Source organism: Oryctolagus cuniculus, chromosome 16 (genome assembly GCF_051225735.1).
Source record: "Oryctolagus cuniculus isolate XC-2025 breed Fujian yellow rabbit chromosome 16, ASM5122573v1, whole genome shotgun sequence".
Taxonomy (NCBI): Eukaryota; Metazoa; Chordata; class Mammalia; order Lagomorpha; family Leporidae; genus Oryctolagus; species Oryctolagus cuniculus.
Genome location: NC_142882.1, coordinates 84,155,892 through 84,174,671, shown reverse-complemented (window position 1 = coordinate 84,174,671; position 18,780 = coordinate 84,155,892). Strand labels below are relative to the sequence as shown.

Below are 18,780 nucleotides of genomic sequence, written 5' to 3'. Positions count from 1 at the left end.
ATTATCAAAAATATAAAAAAATCTGGCAAGGATGGAAGAAAAGGGGATCCTAAAAAAAAAAAAGAAAGAAAAAAGAAAAGAAGGGTATCCTTATACTCTCTTGGTAGGAATACAGGTTAAGACGGCCACTGTGGAGAACAGTGTGGAGGCCCATGAGAAAACTGAAAGGAGAGCCACCGTATGACCCAGCCTTCTCACACTGGGTGTTTGTATCTAAAGGAAAGCAAATCAGCCTGTCAAGTAGATACCTGCACTCCCATATTCATTGCAGCACTATTTAGAATAGACAAGATATGGAATCAACTTAGGTATCCATTGATAGATGAAAGGATATTATATGCAGTAGAATATTATTTAGCCATAAAATTATACTCTGATGTTTGCAGCAAAGTGGAAGGAACTAGAGATGGTTGTATTAAGTGAAATAATCCAGACACAGAAAGACAAATACTGCATTTTTTTCCTCTCATATGTACAGGTTAAAAAACAAACATACATTAATCTGAACCTAGAATAATGATTACTAGAGACTGAGAAGGGGAGGAAAGGGGGAGGGGGGAGGCAGAATGGGTGACAGGTACTAGTACACAGCTAGATAGAAATAATGGGTTCTTGTATTCCATAGCACAGTGGCCCCACTATAGTTCATGATGGTGTATTATATACTGTATAAAGAACTGGAAGAGAAGAACTCACAGTCTCCAAGCACAAAGAAAAGATAGGGACATAAAAATGCTAATTACCTGATTCAATAAGTCTTAAAAATTTTCACCATGAAATTTTTTTTGTTAAGATTTATTTATTTGAAAGAGTTACACAGAGAGAGAAGGAGAGGCAGAGAGAGGGGGAGGGGTCTTCCATCCACTGGTTCACTCCCCAATTGGCTGTAATGGCTGGAGCTGTGCTGATCTGAAGCCAGGAGCCAGGAGCTTTCTCCAAGTCTCCCACGCAGGTGCAGGGGCCCAAGGACTTGGGCCATCTTCTACTGCTTTCCCAGGCCATAGCAGAGAGCTGGATTGGAAGTGGAGCAGCCGGGACTTAAACTGGCACCCATATGAGATACTGGCACTGCAGGCGGTGGCTTTATCTACTACGCCACAGTGCCAGCCCCAACCATGAACTTTTTGAAGTACTTGGTTATGTATTTGTCTAAATAGTTTTAACTTTTTATGGAACACCACAGTATAATATATAGAAGAGCCTTCCATTTGATTTACAGATCTTTGGCTAGAAGTTTTTAGTTTTTTTTCTGTTATATGAATTAGCGAAAGCAGTTCCCAGATGTGCAAGGAAACCTTTGCCTCCAGGCTACTCTCCCCTTGGTGTTCACAGCCTTTCATCTGTCAGAGAATAAACAGCTTTCTCTTATTTGCTTCTTTGTATTTTTTTCTTGCTTTAAAATTCCTCATTAAACATAGCACAGGTTAAATTGTCTTTAAATAATTTGATTTCATCAGAAATATGATTTAATAGGAGATACACAGAATTGTAAGAATATTTTTGCCTCCTTGAGTAGTTCATCTATATGAGCTTGGGCAAACTGCTGTAATCCCTTGCTTGATGGCAAATTTGATGAAATTTACAGTTCATTTTGCATTTATTATTTCTTGGGCTTCTTTGCAAGTATTAAATGTTATGTTTGTAAAAGTTCTTGGTAAATGGAAAAAATCTTCAGAATCAGTGGTATGTTTATGAGCATATAAAAGTCTCCTTTTAGCCTTTATAAACTCATGCAAACTGAAAAGAGCAAGACATGCAATTTACTAAAGTGTTTTCATTATAGTTAGGGTATTACAGGTAGTTGTCAAATGTAGTATTAATAGATGTAACCATAATGATCCCTGATTACTAAAGTAAGCTTGTTTTTATATAGTTCTGTGTTTTAATAAAGATGATGATGTAATGTTATCATATTCTTTTGTGGAAAATTACCTTAGGCCCATATGAGTATTATGTTATTTTTTCAGAAGTATTTTAAAAGCTATTATCACCAAAACAGGAGGCTTTACTGGAATTAGCAACGATAGGTTCATATTCACAGTTCTGTCAAAGAGAGTGAGACTTTCTTTTTGATAAGCAACAACTTTGCTAACTGATTTGTGGCATTGCAGTATTAAGATTATCATAGATTAATCTAGTATCAGATCTTCTGAATTCTTAATATAGTAAATAACCCTTGAAATTTCAGAAAAACAAATTGTTTTTGTTGTATATATAGAAATAGTGTCTGTATATTTTCAGAAATAGAACAATTTAAGATCCTGAATTTGCTGCCTTTCACTTTACGTTTATATTGCTTCTGTATTATGGAAACACTTAGACTACTTGTTGTTATGGTGACTGGTCCCCCTTCCCACCTTAGTTTAAATACATGCCAAGATTTGGTGATCACATTTTTAAAATAAATTAAATAAAATAACTTTTCCTATGTTGTTTAGAGCTAAAAGTGTTTTCTCTAGAGCCAATGTTAGTCTGTTTTTAGTATTTATGTATGCATGTTTTTCATGTTGTAGGAGATTTTATGAAGATGGAGCAATTGTCTTGGGTGAGGAAGCAAATATGCTTGCTGGCATGCTGCTGGGACTCAATGCTATTGATTTCAGGTACTTAGCCAAATGGTTCAGTTCTTAAATTATTCTACTTTATAGTAGTTTCTACTTAGGATTTTTTTCTTTCAGTTTTATAAGCGATGTACACAGTTGGCTATTGGAGTTTGATTTGTGGATTTTGTTTCAGAAAGAGCCTGTCTCAAACCTAAGTAGCTGACAGGCTTGCTCCCTGATTTGGGTGAGCTTAGTTTAAATATTCTGGTGTCACTGAAGAAAAGTTTCTGATAATTTCTTTCAGGATCTTCCAGTTTTAACTTTACTGTGAGAAAAAATAGACTAAAAGTACATTCAATCCTAGAGAAATTCTCATTTAATGTATTGAGATAAAAAATCTGATAGGATGTCATGTTTCTGGGTTAGGTATCTAATCTATTAAATTGTTATTTCCAACAAGATGAATCGGTTCTAGACTAAGATAACAAGTGCTAAAAATGGATATTATGGATTCTTCATAAATATATGGAAACATTTTTGTGCTTTTCATTCATTGATTTCAGATTTTATGTTAAATGATTTGTCTATAAGAGAAGTTAAATTTAGAAGAATGAAGGAAGCCGGCGCCTCTGCCTGCGACGCCGGCACACCGGGTTCTAGTCCTGGTCGGGGCGCCGGATTCTGTCCTGGTTTCTCCTCTTCCAGGCCAGCTCTCTGCTGTGGCCAGGGAGTGCAGTGGAGGATGGCCCAAGTGCTTGGGCCCTGCACCCCATGGGAGACCAGGAGAATCACCTGGCTCCTGCCTTTGGATCAGCGCGGTGTGCTGGCCACGGCAGCCATTGGAGGGTGAACCAATGGCAAAAGGAAGACCTTTCTCTCTGTCTCTCTCTCTCACTGTCCACTCTGCCTGTCCAAAAAAAAAAAAAAAAAAAATGAAGAAAACATATTTCACTGAAATATAAAACTTTAAAATTCAGTAGTGTTAATAAAATAAGATTGAAAATGTACTTTTATGTCTTGAAATTAAAAAATTTTGCCCATTTTCACAAAATTTATCTTTTTCTAGTAAATCACTTGCTTTTCAGAATTTTTGTCATTTTTTAATCTAACTTAAGGTTTAATAAATTAGAATAAAGTTAATTACTTTAAACATTTAGGATGAGCATGATCAGTGGAGTATGAGGTTATCTTTTTGATCCCTTTAAAGATGTTAATTTTTTGTATTGCATATTGCTGGTTCTGTATAAATCTTGTTAAATCTTGTTTTTTTTTTTTAATTTACAAAAACAAAGCAAAACAAAACAAAAACCCTGGGTAAGAGATGTTAACTGTTGGTTTATTGTAACCCATTGAGATCTATTAGTAATTTTCCTGTAACACTAATGGAAATGAGGGAAAGACCACATAAAATTTTGCGACTTTGATTCTCTCCTTATTCACATCTGGAAAAATACATAAATTCCCTTGATATTACTGTTAGGGCAAGTATTTTATCAGGCTAACTTATGAAAGAAACCAGAAGGTGAGAATTTATACATGAATTTTTTTTCTGTAAAGTATCAACCTACATATTACAAATATTCCTGTCCTTCTCTTCCTAGAAGATGCACTTTTTTTGTTTCCATAATGGTAATCCTAAAATCAAACACTTTTCCATGTCCTGTGATCTCTTTCTACATCCTGTCATATAGAAAGAAGGGTTACTGGATTGGGGTACAAGATTCACAGTATGATTTTGGAAAAGTCAATCTTTTCCTTGTTTCCACGACCTCATAAAGGACTGAGTGAAGATTGGAGGTCCAAGATCCAGGTCTTTTGACCCATTCCAATAGTTTAAAAGCCTTCATTTTCTACTCCTATCTGTGTGTGGGATATTATCTTTTCACCTAATGTTACCAGTGATTCAGACCCTGGGAACTTGTTCTATCAGTGACGAAGAATGTGGCTGATAAAGGAGCAGACGAGAAAGTCATTTTAGCATAGTTTATTGGAAAAAATGAAGATACAGAAATGGCTACAACTGGTAGACCAATTGGGTGTCTCCGTAAAGGGCTGAGAACCCAGTCTGCATTCAAACTGAAGTTTTTGTGGACATAAGTATGGGTCCCCCGTTTCTTCTTCCCTTCTTCTTCTTCTGGGTCAGTCTGGGTAGGAGATATTTGGATGTGCTTCTCCACTTCTATCCAGCTCCCTGCTAATGACCTGAGAAAGCAGTGGAGGGCGGCCCAAGTGGTTGGACATCTGTACCCACTTGGGAGACCCAGAAGAAGCTATCTAGGGAGTGAATCAGAAGTTGGAAGAGCTCTCTCCCTCCCTCTTTCTTTAAAAAATCATCTGGAATTTAGTGAAGCAAATATCTCTAGCAATAGTTTGTCTATAACATTTACTTGCGATTTAAAATTTTCTGTATTAATATGAATATTTGTTTTCTGTTGTCTTAGCTTTTGCCTCAAGGGAGAGGGATTGGATGGCCACTTTCCTGCTGTTATAGACTATACACCATATCTGAAGTTTACCCAAAGGTATTTGCCATTTTGAAACATGTTACTCATATCTTAATTAAGTGTCTTTTGTGGTACAGAGTTCACTTGATTAAAACTGCTTGTACAAACATGTGCTTCAGTATCAGAAATCATTAAAGAATATAAACTCCAGTGTTGTTTTCAGTATTTGTGTAAATACATACTGTTTACATGATTGTAATCCCAGCATGTAGTTTTTACATAACAGAGACATTTATATTGCTGTAATCCTTATAAAAGAGTAAAATCTTGGCCAGTGCCATGACTCACTAGGTTAATCCTCTGCCTGCGGCACTGGCACCCCAGGTTCTAGTCCAGCTCTCTGCTGTGGCATAGGAAGGCAGTGGAGGATGGCCCAAGTGCTTGGGCCCTGCACCTGCATGAGAGACCAGGAGGAGGCACCTGGCTCCTGGCTTTGGATCAGCATAGCGCGCCGGCCGTAGTGGCCATTTGAGGGGGTGAACCAACAGAAGGAAGACTTTTCTCTCTGTCTCTCTCTCTCTCTCACTGTCTAACTCTGCCTGTCCAAAAAAAAAAAAAAGAGTAAAATCTTTAATAGCTCTGAAACAATCCATTGAAATTTGAAAACCATAACTCACTATTTAGGGTGTTTTCCATGTCTCCATTATAAAGAGAATAATGAACATTGTACAAATAATTTTGTTTCAATTGTAAATTTTCAGTTATTACAGTACATTAAATGAAAATAAGTTATGACTCAAAGTATATCGTATGAAAGATTTTTACCATTTTTTCCTACTACCAGTATTTTAGCAGAGTTCTGGGTTTCTCACACTTTCATCAGCATTGAAAATTAATCAGATGAAACTTACAGATGTTGTTAAAATCTGCTTGAAATTTGTTGAATAGAATGATGACCTTTATATATTTCTAAAATGTTATAATCAGACTGGAGCTGTAAGGTATTAAGTGTGTATGTGTGTGTGTATATATATATATATATATATATATATATAATGACTAAAAATAATGTAAGGACACATACATTGACCATTTGTTGTATGCCTAACATAGGAGAGACATTTTTCTTGTTGCCTGGGATCATAAATATGGAGAATATGAGAACTTTATGAATTTCTGGAAAAGAATACAGTCCTTACCTATAAGACAATCTCTGTCCAATAAGAGAAGTCATTAACATTTCAGAGCTAGGAGTGTGAAGATATTTTGGATGGTAAGGAAGGAGGAAGAGAGGATTAGGACACCAAGATTTCTTTTTTTTTTTTTTAAACTTTTATTTAATGAATATAAATTTCCAAAGTACGACTTATGGATTACAATGGCTTCCCCCCCATACCGTCCCTCCCACCCACAACCCTCCCCTTTCCCACTCCCTCTCCCCTTCCATTCACATCAAGATTCATTTTCGATTATCTTAATATACAGAAGATCAGCTTAGTATACATTAAGTATGGATTTCAACAGTTTGCTCCCACACAGAAACATAAAGTGAAAAATAATAGATGAATTTTTTTTAAATGATGATGAAATCAGAGCAGACCTATTGTCATGTTTAATCCCAGTGAGAGTCAAGTTGGGAATTGATAATTTCTTTTTTTTTTTTTTTTTTTTTTTTTTTACAGAGGATCAGTTTAGTATGCATTAAGTAAGGATTTCAACAGTTTGCACCCCCATAGAAACACAAAGTGAAATATATTGTTTGAGTACTCGTTATAGCATTAAATCTCAATGTACAGCACATTAAGGATAGAGATCCTACATGAGGAGTAAGTGCACAGTGACTCCTGTTGTTGACTTTACCAATTGACACTCCTGTCTATGGCATCAGTAATCTCCCTATGCTCCAGTCATGAGTTTCCAAGGCTAAGGAAGCCCTCTGAGTTCTCCAACTCTTATCTTGTTTAGACAAGGTCATAGTCAAAGTGGAGGTTCTCTCCTCCCTTCAGAGAAAGGTACCTCCTTCTTTGATGACCTGTTCTTTCCACTGGGATCTCACTCACAGAGATCTTTTGCCAGAGTGTCTTGGCTTTCCATGCCTGAAATACTCTCATGGGCTTTTCAGCCAGATCCGAATGCCTTTAGGGCTGATTCTGAGGCCAGAGTGCTATTTAGGACATCTGCCATTCTATGAGTCTGCTGAGTATCTCACTTCCCATGTTGGATCACTCTCCCCTTTATTTACTCCATCGGTTAGTGTTAGCAGGTACTAGACTTGTCTATGTGCTCCCTTTGACTCCCAGTCCCTCCACCATGACCAACTGTGAACTGAAATTGATCACCTGGAACAGTGAGATGGCATTGGTACATGCCACCTCGATGGGATTGAATTGGAATCCCCTGGTATGCTTCCAACTACACCACTTGGGGCAAGTCAGCCTGAGCATGTCCCAAATTATACATCTCTTCCCTCTCCCATTCCCACTCCCATGTTCAACAGGGATCACATTTCAGTTAATTTTCAACACTTAAGAATAACTGTGCATCAATTACAGAACTAAACCAGTCATATTAAGTAGAACAGATAAAAAAACTACTAAGAGGGATAATGTATTAAGTTGTTCATTAACAGTCAGGGCTATGCTGATCAAGCCACCGTTTCCCATAGTAGGACACCAAGATTTCTAATATGATTATGTAAGTTGATTCCTTGGGAAAAGGGATATATAATATATATATATTATATTATTAATATTAATAATTAATTATTATTAACATATATAATAATATTATATAGTATTATATATTATATTATATTATATATAATATATAATAAGTCTAAAAAAGAAATACAGCTGACTGTTTTCAGAAGGCATAAAATTATGCTGCTTTGAGATATTATAGAATATAGAACACTTTGTGAGGATGACTAATAGTTTGAAATAATATTTATTGAATGCTTATTTTATAGAAGACATTTTTCTAAGTGCTTCCCTTCTATTAATTCATTTACTTCTCAGATACCAGAGAGGGAGGCACTGCTATCTCTATTTTACAGATGAGAAAAGTGAAACACATAGAGATTAAATAACGGGTTGTGGCACAGTGGGCAAAATACAAGTCTGGAATTAAAGATTAAGGTGTCATCTGGAGAAAGGAGTTTGATCATCGTAGATGGAAAAGAAATTTTGAATGATTTAGGAAATGATAAATAAAAGATAAAGATAAGTTGAATATAAATACTAATATTTCTCTATACTTTAAAAAAATAAAATAATGGAATCTTCTCAACTGCTGCTTTTATAATGAACTTTTAAAAAAAGATTTATTTATTTGAAATGCAGAATTACAGAGAGAGGGAGAGATATTTTCTACCTGCCGTTCTACTCCTGGAATGACTGCAACGGTTGGGACTGAACCATGCCAAAGCCAGGAGCTTGGAACTCCATCCAGGCCTCCTATCTGGGTAGTTGGGCCCCAGTACTTCAGCCATTCTCGCTGCTTTTCCCAGGCTCATCAGCAGGGAGCTGGATTGGAAGTGGAGTAGCCAGGACCTGAGCTGGTACTCATACGGGATGCTGGTGTCCCAGGTTGCTGCTTAACTCACTGTGCCACAACTGCTGGTCCTTGAATTTTTTTTTTTTTTTTAAGATCTACCCATTTATTTATTTGAAATACAATGAGAGACAAAAGATCTTCCATCCACTGGCTCACTCCCCAGACAGCCTCCATGGCCAGGGCTGGGCCAGGCCAAGGTTAGCCCAAAACCCCATCTGGGTCCCCCATGGGTGACAGGGCCCAAGTACTGGGGTCCTTTTCTCCTGCTTCCCAGATGCAATTCAGGAGCTGGATTGGAGATGAGCAGCCATACTGTGCTCTGATATGGGATGCCAGTGCGGCAGGCGTTAGCTCAGCCTGCTGCCCTACAAGGCTGGCCCCTCTTAGAGTGAATTTAATCATTTAGACCCTTTATCCCCAACTGCTTAGCCACTTTTCGTTTATTTTTTCTTTAATTTTGTCTTTGGTGCACTGATCTAAACTTGTATGTATAATTTGTCCTTCTTTGTATGCTGAAGAATTCCTGTTATCCTGTTGTAAAATGGAAAGTGAGAAAGGCAGAACCAGTTCAGCCTAGTCATAGCCACTTGGTATTCCTGACCTTAGGATTTTTCTTTTTGGAAACATTTGAGCTATCCTAGTTGCTACAGAGAATTGATAGTTTAAAAATGAAATTGTTTCTGTGGAAATATATCTTAATTAGACAAATTTGGAGTTGCTTTCCCTGAGTTACTATTTGATATAATTTTAACCTTCCACATCCTTACATGTTTTTTCCCCATTGGATTTTAAGCTAGAGAAATCTCGTAAGAGGATATCTCAAAAAAGTCATGGAAATTGGAATTAAAGCAAGTTTATTTTGGTGCAGAAAAAACTTTGAATCTATATATACAAGAGTACTTCAAAAATTCATGGGAGATATATATTATGAATAAGCTATACAGGAAAAAAATTGCTGCACTGAAAATTATCCTTTAATTTCATTTTCAATTAATTTTTGGAGTATACTGTTAGCTAACGATTGTTGATCTTTCATGATTCTTCCAAGTTTTCACTGTTAAACATAATGCCGTTTTCAACATTCTTAGAGCTATATCTTGCTTAAACATGGTTGTTGTGTAAGCATTGTGGCACAGTGGGTTAAGCCACTGCTGAAGGAGTCCCACCTTTACTTCCTGTCCAGCTCCCTGCTAATGAGCTCCCTGAGAGGCAACAGGGGATGGCTCAAGTAGTTGAGTCCTGCCCCCCTGGGGTAGACCTGGATGGAATTCCAGGCTCCTAGCTTTGGGCTGGCCCAGCCTTAGTTGTTGTGGGCATGTGGGGAATGAAGCAATAGATAGAAGATCTCTCACCGTATTTCTTTATCCTATTATGTTGAGCTTTAAATAAAAACAAATAAACCTCTTTAAAAACCCACATGGCTATTTACTGAAGAGGTAAATTTCTGCAAACAAAATTGCTAACTTAAAAAGACTGAACATGATCAAGTAAGCTGTTAAATTGCTCTTCTTGGAATGTTCCATCTACTTTTAGTAAAGATAAATTAATCATTGCTACCTAAGGCCAGACCTTTGACCTAGTTCCCACATCCCATCCCTTCTCTTCTGTCAAGGTCTTTTCACTAGCAGTTACCCACCACCATTAATTGCCCCTCTTTTCTAGATATTTCCATATATCACAGAATAGAGTGGGAAAAATCAAACTCAGCTCCTTTTATTACACACTCACAACACCGATCACTTCTGTGATCCCAACACATGGTTTTTGTCCCGACCAGGACGCAAGCAATGTTTTCTGCAGCAGACCTCAGCTGGGTGTCCTGTAACTCAGTTTGATCTCACTAGTTAAGGGCTCAGTGTTCGAAACCTGCTCTCACATCTGATGTGAGGCATGAATCTGGCACTCTGGAGCTTGAAACTGACCATCGGCTACAAGCTGGGATTCCCACAGCACCATCTTTATACTCCATTATTTGTTTAGAACAACTCACAGAAATCAGGGCTACGTGGTTACCAGTTCATTTGTTGGTGTTTTTTTTTTTTTTTTTTTTTTTTTTTTTTTTTGACAGGCAGAGTTAGACAGTGAGAGAGAGACAGAGACATACATACATACAGAGAAGAAGGCCTTCCTTCCGCTGGTTCACCTCCCAAATGGACGCTACTGCCGGGGCTGCACAGATCCGAAGGCAGGAGCCAGGTGCTTCCTCCTGGTCTCCCATGCGGGTGCAAGGCCCAAGCACTTGGGCCATCCTCCACTGCCCTCCTGGGCCACAGCAGAGAGTTGAACTGGAAGAGGAGCAACCGGGACAGAATCTGGCACCCCAACCAGGACTAGAACCCAGGGTGCCGGCGCCGTAGGCGGAGGATTAGCCAAGTGAGCCGCAGCACCAACTTATAGGGTTGTTTTAAAAGACAGATACACGGGCCAGCGCCGTAGGGAAACCCAGCAAGGGCTGTCTGTCCAGGTTCTTTGTGGCCCTTCTGTCGGGCATTCTTTCCTCTCAGGTATGAGCAGGACTGAACTCCTGGTCTTGTAATCTGTCAGCCTGCAAGGTAGGTCAGAGAATTTATGTAGGGCCACATGGCAAAGATTAAGGTACATTTTCAGTTTGAGTGTAGTGCAAAGATTTTTTAAAAAATAAAAGCAGACTTTGTAAATAAACAGATCTTTCTGAGTTTGGACAGATGCCCACCCCTTCTCCTCTACTGCTTTCCCAGGCACGCTAGCAGGGAGCTGGACTGGAAGTGGAGCAGGTAGTGGGACATGCTTAAGAATGACTGGTTTTTCTGAACCCCTTTTACCTTCTTCTTGATCGGTCCTGAATGCTCTCCTGTGTCATAGCCCATTAATTGGAAGTGCTGCTTTTCTGTCCTGCTTTCTGTCCTTTTCTGTGGAGCTTGGACAGTCAGTCACCCGTGTTAGGCAGTGAAGAGAACCTGACTAGAATGCTCGTCCCACACGTCTGGAGTTTCCGGTTCTCTTCTTTCTGAGCCTTTCGTCTGTCTTCCGGATGTTCTCGTGGTTTTTTATGCTGATTACTTAGTTCTGTTATCACTCGTGTATCTTCTCTAGGCTTTTGTGAGAGGAAACCAGCAGCCCTTGGTTCCTCGCTATTTGTTTAGGAAGCTAATTTCTTTAAAATATCATTATTATTATTCTGTGTTTAGTGCTAAATTTATCTATAAATACAGGTACGTTAATCCTAACAGTCAGTTTGAACGTCATACTCATTTCTGTGTGTAATGTTGGTCTTCCCAGTTCTGATAGCATCAGCAGTGACGAGGAGGAGCTGAGGACTTTGGGAAGCAGTGGTAGTGAAAGCAGCACTCCAGAGAACGTGGGGCCTCCCTTCATCACGGATGAGAACAGTTGGTTCAACAAGTGTAAGAGAGTGAAGCAGAAGTACCAGCTTACCCTGGAACAGAAGGTATTTGTCAGTTGTCCAAAGTCACTTAATTTGAGTCTCATTGCCTTTGAACTGTCACTGCAAAAACATCTTTTAACTGAATAAAATTATTGTTCCTTTGCTCCTTCCCTTTGTCCTCCTTTTGGTTAAAAGTCAGGTGAAGTTTTAGGAGATTTTATGTGTTCAACTTCTCCTAATTTTACGTTTTAATATAAAAATAAGACATTTATTCTATCACTAAAAACAGTTGAGTTTATATATTCAAAATTTTTAGTTTCTGTAATTAATTTTAGAAAATGTTAGTTGTGATCACCTGTACACATGTCTGTTCTTTTTAAATTAGGAATTTTAGCAGCTCTGCATGTCAAGCACTGTAGTACACAAAGTGGAGTACATAGCTAAACAGAAAATGCCTTTATCTTCAGGAGATTGTAACTTTTACCTTTTTATTATATTATCTATTTGTCCCTTTTCATCCTTCAAGCATATTGTTCATAGATAAAATACATAGGGAAAGGCCAGTGGAATTAGTGATATAAGTATATTTTTAAATGCATAGAAAAAATGGTAATACATTTATAAATACATAGGGAAAGGCTAGTGGAATTAATGATAGAAATATAGTTTTTAAATGCATAAAGAGAGGCCAGCTCTGTGGTGCAGTGGGTTAAGGCCCTGGCCTGAAGCACCGGCATCCCATATGGGCGCTGCTTCTAGTCCCAGCTGCTTCTCTTCTGATCCAGCTCTCTGCTGTGGCCTGGGAAAGCAGTGGAAGATGGCCCAGGTCCTTGGGCCCCTGTGGCTATGTGGGAGACCTGGAAGAAGCTCCTGTCTCCTGGCTTTGGATCGGCGCAGCTCTGGCCGGTGCGGCCATCTGCGAAGTGAACCAATGGATAGAAGACCTCTCTCTCTCTGTCTCTGCCTTTCTCTGTAACTCTTTCAAATAATTAAAATAAATCTTTAAAAATGCATAGAAAAGATGGTAATACATTTACAAATATGAATGGATCCACTGTATACAAATAGTCTACTGCTTAGACTATGAAAACATCTCAATTATAGCAAGTTGAAATCTTGGAAAAAATATATAAAAAAACTTTTTTTTTAAGATTTATTTTATTTATTTGAAAGAGAGTTACAGAGAGAGGCAGAGACAGAGAGAGAGAGGTCTTCCATCTGATGATTCACTCCCTAGTTGGCTGCAACAGCCAGAGCTGGGCCCATCTGAAGCCAGGAGCCAGGAGCCAGGAGCCTCCTCTGGGTCTCCCATGTGGGTGCAGGGGCCCAAGGACTTGGGCCATCTTCCACTGCTATCCCAGGCCATAGCAGAGAGCTGGATCGGAAGAGGAGCAGCCGGGACTAGAACTGGCACCCATATGGGTTGTGGGAGCTTCAGGCCAGGGCGTTAACCCGCTACGCCACAGAACTGGCCCTAAAGAAAACTTCTTTTAATGATACATTTATTTGAAAGGCAGAGTTAGAGAGAGAGAGAGCTATTTTCCCTCTGCCTGTTCACTCCCCAAATGGCTGCAGTGGCCAGAGCTGGGCCCATCTGAAGCCAGGAGCCAGGAGCTTCTTCCAGGACTGCCATGTGGGTGCAGGATTCCAAGCACCTGGGCCATCTTCTGCTGCTTTCCCAGGCACATTAGCAAGGAACTGGATCTGAAGTGAAATTGGCACCCATATGGGGTGCCAGTGCTGCAGGCAAAGGCTTAACTTTTTATGCCACGGTGCCAGCCCTAAAGAAAACTTTCATACCTTATTAAAAGAGACTTCTGTACCCAGCAAGAAGTCAGATAAGATCATCTGAAAGTCTTTCTGTTTTAAAAATTTGAAAATGCCGAATAGAATACAATTTTAAAGTTTCTTAGAGAGCTGTGCCTCAGAGAAAAAGTTCTCCTTAGGGACTTGAAACACAGAAGGACCTGCAAACAAGAGGATTAAGTACATTAGGTAAAGCCACTGCAGGCCGCAGGGACTGAGGGCCTAATCACTTAAACGAGGCTCTTGTGATTTACTACCCATAGAGGAATAGCAGAGAAAGGTACACAGTCATTCCAAATGGAAACTCGACCTAGAAGGCAGGAGTGACATGCGGAGTGGTAGAGTAAGAAGTACATTGGTGAATAAACCTTCACTGGGTGAAAACAAAAACTCATGACCAGTGTGGGATGGCAGGGGTGTGCTGGAGGGAAGAGCCCCGATTTGTAGAATTAGCCAGTTTCTCTGCAATGAATCCTCTCTTCGTGCTGACTTAAACATACCAAAATGACATTGCTGGTGGCAAAAATTGCAAAGGATTCACAGCAGTGTCATTCAGTATGCAGTGTTTTGACTAGGTGGATGAAGTAGATATAAATGACTGCAGGAATACAGATAATATTAAGTGTCATAAATTAGGAAGTGAGAGATTTTGAATAGTTGTAACCTTCATGAATATAATTTATTGTAAATTCTCATATTCAGTTTTTAACAATAGCAATGTTTATCAAATGACTTACAAAATTTCTGAAAATTTAACAGCCATCTCTTGAGAACTCATTTTCCTACTTGTGGGAAAATGAAGGCAAAGTAGAACTAAAATACTAAGAATATCAAAAAGAATAAGAGAGTAGTAAGAGATTATGACTGAAGCAAAGCTTTTGGAACTCCTTGTATTAAATAGTCAAAGAGGGTAAAGACATTTTTTTAAAAAGATTTATTTTAGTTGAAGGCAGAGTTACAGAAAGGAAGAGACAGAGACTGATCTGTTGGTTCACTCCCCAGATGGCTGCAACAGCTGGGGCCGGGCTTATCTGAAGCCAAGAGCCAGGAGCTTCTTCCGAGTTTCCCATGTGGATGCAGAGGCCCAAGCACTTGGACCATCTTCTGCTGCTTTCCCAGGGAGCTGGATCAAAAGTGGAGCAGCTCTGCTAGCGCTGTGGCATAGCAGGTAAAAGCTGATGCCTGCAGTGCCGGTATCCCGTATGGATGCCGTTTCGAGTCCTGGTCGCTCCACTTCTGATCCAGACCTAGAAGAAGCTCCTGGCTCCTGGCCTTGGATCGGCACCGCTCTGGCCGTTGCTGCCAGTGGGGAGTGAACTGGCAGATGGAAGACCTCTCTCTCTGTCTGTGCCTCTCCTTCTCTCTGTGTGTAACTCTGACTTTCAAATGGATAAATAACTCTTTTTTTTTTTTTTTTTTTTTTTTTTTTTGACAGGCAGAGTGGACAGTGAGAGAGAGAGAGACAGAGAGAAAGGTCTTCCTTTGCCGTTGGTTCACCCTCCAATGGCCGCCGCGGCCGGCGCGTTGCGGCAGGCGCACCGCGCTGATCCGATGGCAGGAGCCAGGAGCCAGGTGCTTTTCCTGGTCTCCCATGAGGTGCAGGGCCCAAGCACCTGGGCCATCCTCCACTGCACTCCCTGGCCACAGCAGAGGGCTGGCCTGGAAGAGGGGCAACCGGGACAGAATCCGGCGCCCCGACCGGGACTAGAACCCGGTGTGCCGGCGCCGCTAGGCGGAGGATTAGCCTAGTGAGCCGCGGCGCCGGCCGATAAATAACTCTTAAAAAAAAAAAAAAAAAAAGTGGGGCCGGCGCCGCGGCTCACTAGGCTAATCCTCCACCTTGCGGCACTGGCACACCGGGTTCTAGTCCCGGTCGGGGCGCCGGATTCTGTCCCGGTTGCCCCTCTTCCAGGCCAGCTCTCTGCTGTGGCTAGGGAGTGCAGTGGAGGATGGCCCAGGTGCTTGGGCCCTGCACCCCATGGGAGACCAGGAAAAGCACCTGGCTCCTGGCTCCTGCCATCGGATCAGTGCAGTGCGCCTGCCGCAACGTGCCGGCCGCGGCGGCCATTGGAGGGTGAACCAACGGCAAAGGAAGACCTTTCTCTCTGTCTCTCTCTCTCACTGTCCACTCTGCCTGTCAAAAAAAAAAAAAAAAAAAAGTGGAGCAGCGAGGGGCTCAAACCAGTGCCCATATGAAATACTGGTACCATATGCAGAGGCTTAACCTACTGCACCACAGCGCTGACCCCAGAAAAGATACTTTTAATGTGGATGCCTGCTTTCAAATTTAACATCTAGGAGTTTAATTAACAGAATAGAAATGTAATGTTTAAATTTTAAGTGAGTAGTTGGAAAAAAATAGAAAAACTTGATCAGATTAATAGAAGAGAGTAAATTAGAAAAAAAATAATAAAAAGAGATATAAAATGAAGTGGTAGAAATCTAAATATAACCAAAAGATACAACCTCACAATGGAAGTAAATGGCATAAACTTCACAATTAAGACAATTTCTTAATTTATTAAACAATAGCTTTAACATTTAACAACATTCTGTTTGTAAGAGAGACATAAAAGATAATGACAGAACAGTCGAAACTAGGGAGATAAATGTACTAGGCAAATACTAATTAAAAGAAGTCTGTGCCAGTATCATGAGCATAGACATTAAGGCAAAAATCATTTTTTAGACTAAAGAGAGGTATTGCTTTTTTTAAAAAAAAAAATTCACCAGGAATCAGTAAAAGTGTTGACTTTACATACATTTAATAATCTGTTGAAGCTAGGAGCCTGGAACTCCTTCCCAGTCTCCCATGTGGGTGAGGGGCCCAAGTACTCTGCTGCTTGCTCAGGCACCTTAGCAGGGAGTGGATTGGAAGCAGAGCTAGTGCTCGAGCTGGTGTTCCAGTGTGGAATACTGGTGTTGTAGGAAGGGGCTTAGCCTGCTGTACCACAGTAGCAGCCCTACTACACAATTTTTGTGGAACATACTAAGTTATAAAACAAATGTTTTAGAATGGCAGATGTCCTAAACAGCACTCAAGCCTCAGAACCAGCCCTGAAGGCATTCGGATCCGGCTGAAAAGCCCATGAGAGTATTTCAGGTATGGAAAGCCAAGACACTGTGGCAAAAACGAAAACAAAAACAAATGACCTAAATGAAAGATCTCTGTGAGTGAGATCCCAGTGGAAAGAACAGGTCATCAAAGAAGGAGGTACCTTTCTCTGAAGGGAGGAAAGAACTTCCTTTTTGACTATGACCTTGTCTAAATAAGATCAGAGTTGGCAAACTCAAAAGACTTCCAAAGCCTTGGCAACTCATGACAAGAGCCTAGGGTGATTACTGATGCCATAAATAAGAGTGTCAGTTTGTTGAGTCAACAACAGGAGTCACTGTGCACTTACTCCTCATGTGGGATCTCTGCCCTTAATATGTTGTACAATGTGAGTTAATGGTATAACTAGTACTCAAACAGTACTTTACACTTTGTGTTTCTTTGTGGGTGCAAACTGTTGAAATATTTACTTAATATATATAATATATAATCTTTATTAAATATATACTAAATTGATCTTCTGTATATAAAGAGAATTGAAAATGAACCTTGATGTGAATGGGATGGGCGAGGGAGCGGGAGAGGGGAGGGTTGCAGGTTTGAGGGAAGTTACTGGGGGGGGGCAAGCCACTGTAATCCAAAAGCTGTACTTTGGAAATTTATATTTATTAAATAAAAGTTAAAAAACAAACAAATGTTCACAAATATCCAAAAACTTGCTATAATAGTGATCACAATGCAGTAAAGCTATATTAGTACAGAAAGTTTACTACAAGCCTTGAGAATTTAAAGAAGTAAGGAAATACTTAGAATGAAAACAGTACACTGTAACAAAGGTGAGTTGCAACTTGTGTACTACTTGCAGAAGTGCTAGGAAGAACTGAATGACAATTAAGGAGATAAGTTTCCAGAAAGTAAGTTAAGAACAACCAAACCAGTTAAAAAGAAGCAAACTAGTAGAATAAGAACAGATACTGATTAAATAAAAACCAGAGAAAAGGAATGAATAAAACAAAAAGTTTATTATTGTAAAAACTTGAATAGATAAATCTAGAATGAATGATTGCATTTTTTTGATAGTACATGTAGATAATTCTGAGAAGGAAAGAGAGCAGATGGCATAGGGTAATTGCAACAGAAAAAGAAAGCCTCCCAATAATTATTAGAGAATGATTTTAACAAGTTTATGTCAATGAATTAAAAAACATAGATGCATTTATATAAACATTACTTGTCAAAACTGATAGACCCATGGCCACTTTAAAAATTGAGTAAGTGGTTTAAAATTTATATACCTCCCCAGCCCCCAAAAACTCATCAGGCTTGGATGGTTTGGGAAATATATTCTAGTAAATATTCAAAAAGCACTGATTCTTGTTTTATATGGATTCTTGATAAGAGCAGAAAAAGAAGGAATATTGCAGAAGTACAAACCTAGTGTAAGGCCATGTGGACAGAATGGCAGGTGGAAATGTGGCTGCTATGAACACAGCAGTAAGAACAATTTGGACTTGTAAACATGAAGGTACGTGTAGCCTATGCCCAGGGCTTCTGTCCTTCAACACAGCTGCTGGGAATTCTCGAATATGCATTCCAGGAGACATACGACATATGTTCCCAGCAATATTGTTTGTATTAAAATGATCCAAATGACTATTGACAGGAGAGTAGATAATGGTAATTTTCATGCAATGGAATAATACATAGTATTGAGAGCAAATGATCTTCAGCTAGACTCATCAATGTCGATACAAAAGCCGGTTTCATAAGAATGTAAACAAACCCAGCAAAGCTAAACAGTATGTTTTTAGGGTGTTGTAGATTTGGGGTAAAACCAGATGAAAATGCAAGAGGTTGGTAAAACACATCTCAAGATCTTATCTTTGCAGAGGAGGCAGGGGGGTACGATGATGGAAAGACATTCTGTTACTCTGAAAGTAATGGTGACTCATCACGGTGAGGGGTATATGAGTATTCTTTGTTAATGTTTATGGGTTTCCACGTGTGGCTCAT

The 18,780-nt window shown here is 39.6% G+C and overlaps 1 protein-coding gene across 6 annotated transcripts in view; it reads left to right on the top strand.

The window, feature by feature from the left end:
- The window catches only part of RUNDC3B (RUN domain containing 3B), a 173,409-nt gene that overhangs the window by 75,642 nt on the left and 78,987 nt on the right, over nt 1-18,780 (top strand). For all 6 annotated transcript variants that reach the window (XM_002713831.6, XM_002713833.6, XM_017344326.4 and 3 more), the window contains 3 exons: nt 2,514-2,603; nt 4,985-5,065; nt 11,801-11,969. In XM_002713831.6, the coding sequence (XP_002713877.1) occupies nt 2,514-2,603; nt 4,985-5,065; nt 11,801-11,969 (340 nt within the window). The remainder of the gene's footprint in view (nt 1-2,513; nt 2,604-4,984; nt 5,066-11,800; nt 11,970-18,780) is intronic.